This window comes from Vombatus ursinus, unplaced genomic scaffold (assembly GCF_900497805.2).
Source record: "Vombatus ursinus unplaced genomic scaffold, bare-nosed wombat genome assembly UNPS02014945.1, whole genome shotgun sequence".
Taxonomy (NCBI): Eukaryota; Metazoa; Chordata; class Mammalia; order Diprotodontia; family Vombatidae; genus Vombatus; species Vombatus ursinus.
This window is the reverse complement of record NW_020954723.1, coordinates 26,013,742-26,026,446: the sequence shown is the minus strand read 5'-3', so window position 1 is coordinate 26,026,446 and position 12,705 is coordinate 26,013,742. Positions and strand designations below refer to the sequence as shown.

General features: G+C 40.8%; 1 protein-coding gene across 4 annotated transcripts in view; it reads left to right on the top strand.

Annotated features, from left to right (window-relative positions):
* Nucleotides 1-12,705, top strand: part of PAPLN (papilin, proteoglycan like sulfated glycoprotein) — an 82,864-nt gene that overhangs the window by 18,673 nt on the left and 51,486 nt on the right. For 3 of the 4 annotated variants that reach the window (XM_027844807.1, XM_027844806.1, XM_027844808.1), the window contains 5 exons: nucleotides 4,737-4,852; nucleotides 8,130-8,190; nucleotides 9,305-9,407; nucleotides 10,349-10,479; nucleotides 12,454-12,577. In XM_027844807.1, the coding sequence (XP_027700608.1) occupies nucleotides 4,737-4,852; nucleotides 8,130-8,190; nucleotides 9,305-9,407; nucleotides 10,349-10,479; nucleotides 12,454-12,577 (535 nt within the window). Of the gene's footprint in view, nucleotides 1-4,736; nucleotides 4,853-8,129; nucleotides 8,191-9,304; nucleotides 9,408-10,348; nucleotides 10,480-12,449; nucleotides 12,578-12,705 lie in introns of those variants that run through there. The other variant, XM_027844809.1, reaches the window with a different exon arrangement.

The following is a 12,705-nucleotide window of genomic DNA, read 5'->3' as shown; positions in this document are numbered from 1 at the left end:
GTAATAAAAGGCCATAGAAAGATAGACTAAAAATTAATTGGAAACTAAATAATCTAATCCTTAAAAATGAATGGGTCAAACAACAAATCATAGAAATAATCAGTAATTTCATTCAAGAGAATGACAATAATGAGACAACATACCAAAACATATGGGATGCAGCGAAAGCAGTTCTTAGGGGAAGTTTTATATCTCTAAATGTTTACATGAATAAAACAGATAAAGAAGAGATCAATGAATTGGGCATGCAACTAAAAAAAAAAAAAGCTAGAAAAAGAGCAAATTAGAAGCTAACATGTAGAGAAGCTAGCAGTTGTTATCATGTCCCTAGTCCTAGCTTGTTATACTAGAGATTTCAGGGAATTTCCCTTTGACTAAAATCTTGGATTCTTTCTCTTGCTTGAGCTGAATTCCTTCCATCTGTATTGTCTGGTATATATTCTCATATGCATACTTTTTCTGATTTCTGGTTCTGCTATAGATTCAGATAATTGGATTTATTTGCTATTTCCTATGTGTGTTCATTATGGAACTGGCATCTGGTGAGAAGGGGCTCAAACCTTGGATATGAAGCTTGGAGCATTCCTTTCCTCTTCCCCATTAAGGAACAGTGATCAGGAGTTTAGCTTGAACCTGAAAATTGCTTCCCTTAGAAAAATAATATTTAAGGGAGCAGGTAGATATAATTCTAGCCTGGTACCCTTCCTCTCTGAGGAGATGAGAATGGTCGGCCTCTGACCCCAGTCTTCTGCTTCCTCTCCCAGAGGGAATCGAAGTCTGTCCTGGAGAAAGGAGATGCCACAGATGTCTGTTCTTGCTTTCCTGTGAGCCACTGCTGGACAAATCCAGGAGGACATACATGACATACATGAGCTACACAGCACCCTTATGCCACTATTCCCTACATTTAAATGAAATTTTATTTAATTTGCACATCCAAAGTCTCTTTCTCCCTCCTTCCTTCCTCCCACTTTGAGAAAGCAAGAAAAACAAAACTTCTTTTACAAACATGTATAGTCAAGCAGAACAAATTCCCTCATTGGCCATGTCCAAAAGAAAATGTCTCATTGAATCCATCACTTCTCTATCATGACATGAGTAGCATGTTTCATCATGATTCTTCTGGAATCGTAGTTGGTCATTGTGTTGATCAGAGTTCTTAAATCTTTCAGTTATTTGTCTTTATGATATTATTGTCCTTGTATAAATTATTTTCCTGGTAAATAAACTTTCCATTTATGTATCATAACTTACTTTTTCAGTCATTCTATGATTGATGGATACCCTTGTTTCCAATTCTTTACCACCACAAAAAGAACTGCTATATTTTTGTACATATGAAAACCTTTGTTTTTCCAGTTCTTTGCCACCTGGGCATCTCCTTTGTTTCTAGTTCTTTGCCACCATATAAAAATGACTGCTGTGGCCATTTTGGTATTTGGGGGATATTTCTTTCTAGATCAATTATACTTGAATACTTCAAGAATCTTTGATGTCGCCAATGTGTATTCTCTTTCCATTAACACAGATCACAGCTCCTCTGTGACTTGGTTGGTGATCTTTGAAAGTTGCTGTGGCCAATAAATGTATCCTTCTGGGGTCAGCCTGGCATGAGTCTCGCTGCACTTAATTCTGTTGAGTCGTGGGCAGCAGGCATATAGAGTGTTGCCGGGCCTACTGTATACTCCAGATCTTTCCTGCTCTGCTATCTGAGCAGAACATTTCAGAACCCACAGTTGCCTCCATATGGAATGAGGTCATAAAGAATTATGTACTATACAATAGTTTTCAGAGGGTTTGGATCAGTTTGAACTGATTTATTAAGCTCAGGGAAAAAAAGTGTGTGCACACACACACGTGTGTGTGTGTGTGTATGTATGTATGTATGTATGTATGTAGAACAGAATGAGATTCAGAGGCAAACACAGACAAGCCAGACAGCTTTGGAACTAATGAATTAAATTTAGTGTGTATGTGTGTATGTGTATATATGTATATATAACATGTGTTGTATATATTAATATATCTAATATAAAAGTGTACATTATGTACACTCATAGTATCACATATACATATTATTTTTGATGTATAAATTTTATTTTCCCCCAATTACATATCAAAACAAATTTTAAAACATTTTTAAAAGTTTTGAATTCCAAATTCTATCCCTCCCTCTCTCCTCTTCCCTCCTTCCCTCCCTCCTCTTCCCTCCTTCCTGCCTGAGATGGTAAGCAATCCAACATAGTTTATACATGTGCAATCATGTAAACATTTCCATATTAGTCATTTTGTATAAGAAGACTCAAATAAAAAAAGAATGAAAGAAAGAAAGTGAAAAACAGCATACTTCAATCTGTAGTCAGACAACATTAGTTCTTTCTCTGGAGGCAGATAGTATGCTTCATGACGAGTCTTTGGGATTGTCTTGGATTATTATATTGCTGAGAATAGCCAATTTGTTCATAGTTTTTCATTGTACAATATTGCTGTTATTGTATACAACATTTTCTTGGTTCCACTCACTTCACTTTGCATCAGTTCATGTAAGTCATTCCTGGTTTTTCTGAAATCATGCTGCTTGTCATTTCTTATAGCACAATAATATTCCATCACAATCATGTATCACAGCTTGTTTAGTCATTCCACAATTGATGGGCATCCTCTTGATTTCCAGTTCTTAGCTACCACAAAAAGAGCTGCTACAAATATTTTTATATGAATAGGTCTTTCTCCTTTTGGGGGGATATACATACACATTACACATGCATGTACATGTATGTGCATGGTATAAATCAATACATGTATATATAACACATGTATGTTATAGAAATATAACATTATTTATATGTATATAATATATAAAAATGCATATATACATGTTCAAGCTATATATACATGTTATACATACACATAATAAAGAATATATTTCTACAATATACATATGTTACATGTACGTGCATGTAATATATACAGCACACATACAAGTACATGCATGTGCAATGTGTATTGTAATGTATATCTGCATGACATATACTATGTATCATATGCATATAATATATCTGTGTATATACATACATACAATTCATAGCAAAGGTGCTTGGTTTATCTGTGTTTGCCTCTGAACCTCCTATTTATTTCTATGCATTTGAAAAAATGCTTCATTGATATTCTTTTCTTTCCTTCCTTTTCTTGTTGGTGTTGCTATCCCTAACCTTCCTATAAAAAAGAAAAAAAAGTTTTCTCTTGTCACAAATAAGCATAATCAAGCTAAACAAACCCCACATTGGGCATATCCTTAAATGTCTGTCTTCTTCCGCACTTGATCAAATGACTTCTGTGGTCCCTTCTAATTCTTAAGATTCCATGGTTATGATTTTGTCTGGGCCTTCTGGAGACATTACTTTGACTCAAAGGAATGACTCTGATAATGGCAATTTCAGGTGCTTGGCAGGCTGGACTTTAGCCCTTGAATCATATCAAGTAGGATTTGAACTCGGGTCTTCCTGACAACAAGTCTGGCACTCTCTACTCACCTAGCTGTCTCTAGGTTTCCTCATGTTCTACATACATCAGGATGATGCTTTGGTGATACACAGTGGCATAGGGGATAGAACAGTAGACTTGGAGGCAGGAAGGCCTGGGTACAAATCCTGCCTCAGATACTAGCTGAGTGACCCTGGGCAAATTTCTAGTTAAACCTCTCTTTTGCCTCAGTTTCCTCATCTCTAGGATGGTGGTGATAATAATAGAATCAATGAAATGATGATCTTTATATATCAAATGATATGCAACGTATTTTGCAAACACTGTTGTTTAATGATTTTTCAGTCTTGTCTGACTTTTCGTGACCATAAGTGGAATTTTCTTGGCAAAAATACTCGAGTGGTTTGCCATTTCCTTCTCCACCTCATTTTCACAGATGAAGAAACTGAGGCAAACAGGGTGAAGTGACTTGGCCAGGGTCACACAGCCGGTAAGCGTCTGAGGCCAGATTAAAACTTAGCAAAGTGAGTCTTTCGGATTCCAAACCCACTGCTCTATCCATTGCACCACCTATCATCATCATCATTGAAAAAAAATTATTTTAGTTTGGAACCTCACAAACATCAAGTAAAACGGACACTTTCAAATCCATCGTAAAATAGAATAAGAGGATTATGTGCATTAATTTCTTATATCTGTTACAGTTTGCTTTTCTAAGTTCAGCCTGTAGCTTTCAAAGCTGTTTTGCTTGAATGGGCTTCTTTCTGGCTTTCCCTCTCTTCTCTGCGTGTCTTAAAAACATGCTGCAATGACCTTCTTTTCTTTCTTGTTTTTCTACCTTATCCCTATCCCCCAGCTTGGTCTCCCCACCAATAGCAAAAAAGAAAAAAAAAACCCTCGTACCAAGGAAGTATAGTAAAGCAAAGCAAATTCCCATAATGTTTGTGTCTGAAAATGTGTGGCACTCTGTATCTTGAGGCCATCACCTCTGTTGTCTTCCTCAGACCTCTGGAATCTCGATGGGTCATTGAATTTGATCAGAGGTCTCAGGTCTCTCAAAAGTCATTTCTCCTTATAATGTTGTTACTGTATAAATGGTTGCACTGATTCTGCTTGCTTCAGTCCAAGAGCTGTTACTTTCTGAAGCCTCCCCCTCTGATCTGAGCCCCCTTTATAGACCCCTGGAACTTTTCCATCTTGTGGATGCACCTTAGCCAACTGACTCACCCTTCTGGGTGTTTCTGTCCCATCAGGCAAGGAAGGTGAGAAGGCAAAGCCAAGGCTGGGGCCGCTGGGGAGAGTGGAGCCGATGCAGCAGGACCTGCGGTGGGGGTGTCAGTTTCCAGGAGCGACATTGCTACTCCCAGAGGTACTGAGATTTCTTTTTTCTTTCTTTCTTTTTTTGGCTAGGCAATGAAGTTAAGTGACTTGCCCAGGGTCACACAGCTAGTAAGTGTTTATGTGTCTGAGGCCAGATTTAAACTCAGGTCCTCCTGATTCCAGGGCCAGTGCTCTATCCACTGTGCCACCTAGCTGCCCCTAATATTGAAATTTCTGATTAAATTTTCAAAAACAGCCTCATTAGTAAATTGTGACATCCGAGACAGACTAATTATTGGTTCCCCGGTTCACCTGTTAACGATTATGAAACAAGCAGCAGTATAAGATAAGCAGATCTTACTTTATGCTCCAGGAGATTGTATAAATTGATTTTTATAAATCAAGTCATATTTTTACTCCAACATTTTCTATTTTCATATATATTTGTCTCTAGGTTTCTCTGCCTCTAGTCTCCCTTGTCAAGTACAGATTTTGCTCCTCAGTTTAGATCTATAGGTACTTATGCAGTACTTACTATGCTAGGTGCTAAAGGGAATCTAAAAGAAATAACACATTATATAGTTCTTTGTTGTTTTTCAGTCACGTCTGACTCTTTGTGACCCCATTCAGGGTTTTCTTGGTAAAGATGTTGGAACAGTTTGCCATTTCCTTCTCTAGCTTATTTTACACGTGAGGAAGCTAAAACAAACAGTGACTTGCCCAGGGTAACACAGCTAGTAAGTGTCTGAGACCAGATGTTTTTTTTTTTTGCTTTTTTGGTGAGGCAATTGGGGTTAAGTGGCTTGCCCAGGGTCACATAGCTAGTATCAAGTGTCCTGAGGTCAGATTTGAACTCAGGTCCTCCTGACTTCAAGGCCTGAGCTCTATCCAATGAGGCCTAGCTGCCCTTGAGGCCAGATTTGAATTCAGGAAGATGGGTCTTCCTAACTCCAGACATAGCACCCTATTCACTGTGCCACCTAGCTATCCATGTAGTTCTTTAAAGATGAGGAAATTGAGGCAGGCAGAAGTTAAGTGACTTGGGCAGGGTCACACAGCTAGTAAGTATCTGAGGCCAAGTTTTGAACACAGGTCTTCACTTTGGTCCAATGCTTCATTCACCACATGCCTCTCAAAAAATTATACTTACAAGGTACTTTGTACAATTACAGTTTCTTTTTTGTATTTATGCCTGAGGAAAATTAATATCATGCTGTAATACGTCTGTTTTTGTTATTTTGTCGGACCCAACTTCTCCAGAGTGGGAGTTTCTGAAGGGCCTGACTTAGTAATGTGATCACTCCCAGGCCCCAAGGCATCTGCTGTTTACCAGTTTGGGCCAGGGCCCTCCTAAGAGGGACCCACAATTCTGATTACTGGGTGAACAGAAGCCAGCGGGAGCTCCTCCCCAGGGGGACATATCCCTTGTCCTTGCTTTTCTTTAATCAAAGTTGGAGGTGACCTGGTCTACAAAGTGGGGAAATCCTGACTGGGGCGGTTTTTCCAGCTAAGATTGCTAGAGGCAGCTGGGTCTCATAAAGCAACTAGCATTCCTGAAGTGTCAGAGAGGGGCGTAATCAGCCAGCCACAAGTTTAAGGCCAGCCCACTTTCCCTAGCTGCAAATCAATCTTTTCACATAATTGCCCCCCCCCCAAAATACTAGGGAGGAGCTGAGAATTATTAAACCCACCTTCTCATTAAAATGTCCACCAATCGGGATTGCCTTGCTTTGCCAGGGGAGGTCCAAGTGATGTACTGTCAGACCAGTCAGAAGGAAAACACACCTAGGTTTAAAAAGCCCTGTTGGCCTTCACTCTGGGTCTTTTGGCACAAATGGAGGCAGGCCAGAGATCCCTTTATTAAAAAGTTCAGCGTCCTATTAATAAACTGTTATCTTGTGTGGAGAATTGCCTCAGTTTACTTTTCTTGTTAAATTTCACTCTTGACATACGTTTGATTCAGGAAGGCCTGTCTTCAAGTCTTGCCCCTGACTCCCTGGGCAGGGAAGTCACTTGCTTCTCAGGCAATTTTTTAACACTGTATAATGCTGATCTATATTTGTAGAAAGAGCTTCCTCACCAGGAGTTCCCTGGTAATGAAGTCACAGGCCCAGACAAATTATAAGAGCCTCTTTGGTCCTAATGAGCAGAAACTAAGTCATTCTTTCACGTGTCCCCATATCTTTGGGTACAGAGCTGTGCTCATAACAGATACCCCATGAAATGCCAATTTACTGACAGACTTCAGGAGAGAGAAGTTATTTTTGGTTCCCATGAAAAAAATTAGAGTCAGAGTCTCAGAATCTGTCTGCCAGGTTGGGGGAAAACACTTGGCTAGGCAGTTTTTAAAAATGTACTCGTTTTAATTTAATATTTTATTTTTCCCCCAATTATACGTAAGAACAATTTTTAACATTCACTTAAAAATTTTTTTGAGTTTCAAATTCTTTCCCTCTCTCCCCCCCTCATTGAGAAGGCAAGCAATTTGATATAGGTTATACATGTGTAGTCATGTAAAACATATTCCCATGCTTTGGTTAGGCATATTTTTAAAAAATAATGAGCTAGGGGGAAGCAGACTGGACCTGAGATTTCATTGGTCTAGGGAATTCTCAGGTGAGGGAACTCTGTCTAGCACCTTCTCTGCAACTTATAATTTTAGAAAAGAGCCCTCAGAAATTAAGTGACTTACCCAGGGTCATATAGCCATTATATGTCAGAGGACAGACTTGAATACAAATGTTTTGGGCTCCAAAGTCAACTGTCTATTGTCTAGGCCTCGATCTATAAGTAAATATAAATACAAAATATTATATACATATATAACATAAACATATACATATAGTATCTTTATGTATATATCTGTGTTTATATTTATTTAATGCTTTTAAAAAATTATTGTTACTTCTCAATGACTCTTGGGATCATAGCTCCAGAGAACCTAGACCATCCATCCCATTTTACAGATGAGGAAACTGAGGCCCAGGGAGGTTAAGTGATTTGCCTAAGGTGACACAAGTCCAGGTGAGGTGAGATTTGAGTTCAGGTCCTTTGGCTCAAGAGCCAGTAAATTCTTTCTACTACCTGATGCTCACCTCTCATTCCTCTCCCCATAAACCCTCCCTTACACTGCAGAGGAATATTGAGGGGGGAAAAAATCATAATATTGCTGGCTAAGCAGATTATGGCTACAGAAAGAACAGAGTATGTCAGAGACAGTCTCCTGGATCCATGTGTCTGAGGAAGCAACAAGAGGGTTCCTTGGGAACTGGGTTGGATGGAAAGATAGACAGATAACAACTTCCTTGTGTGGACTTGTCTCTCAGGAGAGATGGAGGCACCAGCTGTATTGGACCCACCCGAAATTATCGTTCATGCAACATTGAGGTAAGATGTCTTGGGGACCCACATTTCTTCTCTCCTTTTTTAAGCAGCTTTATCTCCTTCAGGAGCTGGGGAAAGAGTCTGACCTCCGTTCATCATCAGGGAAATATTTCGAGGTCGTACCTTTCCATTGGAGACCCCACAAAGACCTCCACCAGGGAGAACCAGGAGCTGTTCTAGTTTTTTGCTAGCAGCTTGGGAAAAAGGGGGAGCAAGTTCATTACTGTGTCCCTCAGGCACATCTGTTGACTTGCTGGACCCCTGCTCTTAAGCACCATTGTTGAGTTGCTGAGACAATATCTTGATGATAAAGATTTGTATTTCACTGCACACCCCCACCCTAATAGTGTTTTTCCCTGAAAAACTTCCAAGTATTTTACAAGATAGGGGCAAAGGAATCCTTTGGGGGAAGATTCTAGAAGAGGATTCCACATGGGATTATGTTGCTTTAAATCCCTGTGTCTACATTTTATTTGGTGTTTGTTCAATTTAGAACAATTTAAAAAACAAACAAAAAAAAATCCCTATGGCAAATCAGGACTAAAGATTGAATTTGGAAATTCATCCTCCCTATTTCGGAGTTGTGTCTACTACATTCTTTGACTTCCTAGCCTGCTGGGTGAGAAATAGCTTCTGAGAGCAGCTTCTGTGCTTTGGAAGGGACTACAGTTATCCCTACCACATCTTGGAGGTTAGAATGGGTAAAATCTGCATAAAATGTCCCTCTCATTGTGCCAGAGAAGAAGTCTGAATTTTTTCTTTTTCTTTTGTGGGGTGTTTATTGTACCTTATTATAAAATTTGGGTTGATATTATATAATACTATACATATATTTTCTGCATTTCTGTTTCTAAACTTTTTCTGTGTCATCTGCAATTTCTGCAAAACTCCCCCCAAATTCCCATTCAATTTCTTGTGCTGACCCATGATATACTGAAACCTCAATGGGGAAAGTCAAGATGTGGAAGAGATAACTGTAGTTGGTATCCCCAGTGCTTCTCACATGGCTGACATTTTAATGTATGCTTGTTGGTTTGAATTTGACTGGATTCTCCCTTCTCCCCCTCACCTCCTGGTGACAGTACACCATCCTGCCCTCTTCCTCTCTCCCCTGCAGAGCTGTCCTCAGGGCACCCAGGATTTCCGAGCAGAGCAGTGTGCAGAATTTGATGGCAAGAAATTCCAAGGAAAGAGATACAAGTGGTTTCCATATTATGGAGGTAAGAGCTAGGATGGATGGCTCTGTTTATTGATATGGGCTTCCTCGGAATGCCCTGGGACTGCTATACTTTTGTTCCTCAGGAAGTTTGCTAGTCCCCTTTTGAAACCTAGGACTCCATCCTTAACCTATGGGAGCAAGGACTCTGGGCCTTGGGACCATAGGAAGTCTCCTAATACCAGAGACCCATGGGGGAAGGGGAAACTCCCATACCAATATGATGCCACTTATAAAGCGAAGAGGATTTTTTGCTATTTCTGAAGGACTTTGAAAATAAGGCTGATGAAAATCTGCTCTTAAAACAAGAGAAATAATAAATACCATATCTGATTTATATACACACATACACACAAATATATATGTCACATATTATGTGTGTATAGATAGAGCAGCTATATACACATGCATACATATATGGAGGCATGTATATGTGTATATATAGGGCAACTAGTTGTCACCATGGATGGAGTCCAGGCCTGGAGTCAGGAGGACTCATCTTCCTGAGTTCAAATCCGTCCTCAGACACTTGACACTTAATAGCTGTGTGACCCTGGGGAAGTCACTTAACCCCATTGCCTAGCCAATAACAACAACAAAAATCAGGTAGCTCTTCAAGGTGTCCTCAGTGTTTTGAAAAGTCTGGAATTTCTCAGTCTCCTTTTACCAAGGAGGGTGAAGTGGGGGGGGGATCATGGTGGAGAGAGGAAGGGAGATGGCTAGTGTATATGTTGGTAGGGAGGAGTTTGATGAGGTCTTTATTTGATAAATTCCTGTTTACCCAGCATGGCTTGGGATTTGGATAGTCTAGTTAATAGAATATTTAAGCATTGCCATATTTAGCATCTGCTTTTAGGATACTATAAGGACAGGCCATTTGGTTTTTGAGCAGGAAAAGAAACCTCATCTTTTGGGATTTCATCTTCCTCCCTCTCTCCTCCCTAGCTGCCAACAAATGTGAGCTGAACTGTATCCCCAAGGGGGAGAACTTCTACTACAGACACAAGGAGGCAGTGATGGACGGGACCCTGTGTGAGCCGGGCAAACTGGATGTGTGTGTGCAGGGCACTTGTCAGGTAAGCCACTGGCCTGCCCTCTCTCTGCCTTTCATGGTCCCTCCCCAGGGCTAAGATTTGTCTGTCTACTTAAATGGCAAGCCCTGTGGCCTTTTTGGAGTCTTCTAACTTGTTTGTAGCTTTTGCCGCTGCGGATCACTATCTCCTCTTCTAGATGCTGACCTCCCTAGGTTTTTATGACAATGCTTTCTCTTAGCTTTCCTTCTACCTGTCTGACTCTTTTTTCTTAGCTTCCTTTGATGGAACATCCACATCCCACTCCCTATACACGAATGTATATCCTCCAAGGTTCTGTCCTAAGTCCTCTTCATTCTCATTCTCTCTCTCCCCCTCCTTCTCTCCCTTTTCCCCTTTCTTCCTTTCCCTTTCCCTCCTCTCCTTTTTTCCTCCTTATCCCTTTCCTCTTCTCTGCCTTTCCCTCCTTCCTTCCCTCTTTCCTTTTCCCCCTTCTCCCTCTCTCCTTCTCCCTTTCTCTATTCTCCCTCTCCTCTTCTCCCTTTCTCTTTTCTCCCTCTCCCCCTCTCCCTTTCCCCTTCTCTGCCTTTCCCTCCTTCCTTCCCTCTCTCCCTTTCCTCCTCCCCTCCTTCCTTCTCCTCTCCCTCCCCCCTCTCTGATCTTATCAGCTCCCATACATTGAGCTGGCATTTCTATCAGATGACTCCCAGGTGTGTATGTATAGTCAGCTCATCTCTTTCCTGAGCTTCAGTCCCACAGCATCAACTACCTATCAGACATCTCCACCTGAATGTCTCATGGGTATCACAAACCTGACATGTCCAAAACTGAGCCCATTATCTTTTCCCCCCAAAGCTTTCCCCCTCCCTGACTTCCCTATTTCTGTTAAGACCACCACTTTTCTTCTAGTTGCCCAGATGTTCAACTTCAGAATTGCCTTCAACTCTTCCATCTCTCTCACCTTTTGTATTCAATTAATTGCCAAGTCTTGTCAATTCTGTCTCCACAATCCATGTTGTATCCATCCCTTTCACCACAGCCACTGCTCGGATTCAGACCCTCTCAATTCTTGCCTGGACTATTTCAACAGCCTAATTGATCTCTCTGCCTCAAGTCACTCCCCTCCCCAATCTGTCCTCCACAAATTGATATCCATAAAGCACAGGCATGACCATGTCACTCCCCTACTCAGGGAGCCCCACTGGCTTCTTTTGTCCTGAGGATGAAATATGAACTCCTCTGATTGGTTTTTAAAGCCCTTCACCATCTGATCCCAGCTATCTTTTTTTCTATAATTTTTTTTAATTAACAAAAATTAATTCTATTTCCTTCTCATTTCACCGTCCAAAAAAAAATTTAAAAAAGAAAAAAACAAAACCCATATTAATAAATGTTAACCTCCCTTTCCAGACTTAGTGCTCATTGTTCTCCTCACACACTCTACATTCCAGCCAAATTGGCCTATTTGTTGTTCCCTCTCCATGGCTTTCCTTCTCCCATCTTGGTGCCAGGCCATCCATCCTCCATACCTGGACTGAGTTCCTCCTCACCTCTACCTGAAGGAATCCCTGACTTCTTTCAAGGTTTAGGTCAGTGCCGTCTCCTACTAGAAGTCTAGCCTGATTCCCCCCCAGTCGCTATTCTCCTCCTCTAAGAAATTGTTTTTATTTATAGTAGCTTTCTTTGTATATATCTTGCATTTAATTTTCTGTATACATGTTATCTTCCCCCGATAGATTCTAGGTTCCTTGAAATCAGGGACTGTTTAATTTTTTTTGTCTTTGGCATCCCCAGTGCCAAGCACTGTAACAGACACTGGGGATGCCAAAGACAAAAAAAATTAAACAGTCCCTGATCTCAAGGAAGGCTTCTAGGAGAAGAAAGGCCTCCACAACTCCATCATCCGTGATGTGAGCGGCTGTTTTTTCCTGACTTCCTAGTCTCCTTTGTTCAATCTGATCCTTAACGAGATTGGCGTCTTCTCTCTCTGCTTCCTCTCCTGCACCTGGGCCTAGGCAGGCTGTTGGCTGTGACCACATGCTCTACTCATCTAAGAAAGAAGATAAGTGCCTACAGTGTGGGGGTGACGGCCGGTCTTGTTATCCAGTCAAAGGCATTTTTGATGCCAATGACCTCAGCAAAGGTAGGAGGCCCTGGCCTTGACCAAGTGCTGGAATTGGGAAGGAGGAACTTAAATATACTCTGTCTGTCTGATCATCTGAGTGTGTGTGTGTGTGTGTGTGTGTGTGTGTGTGTGTGTGTGTGTGTGTG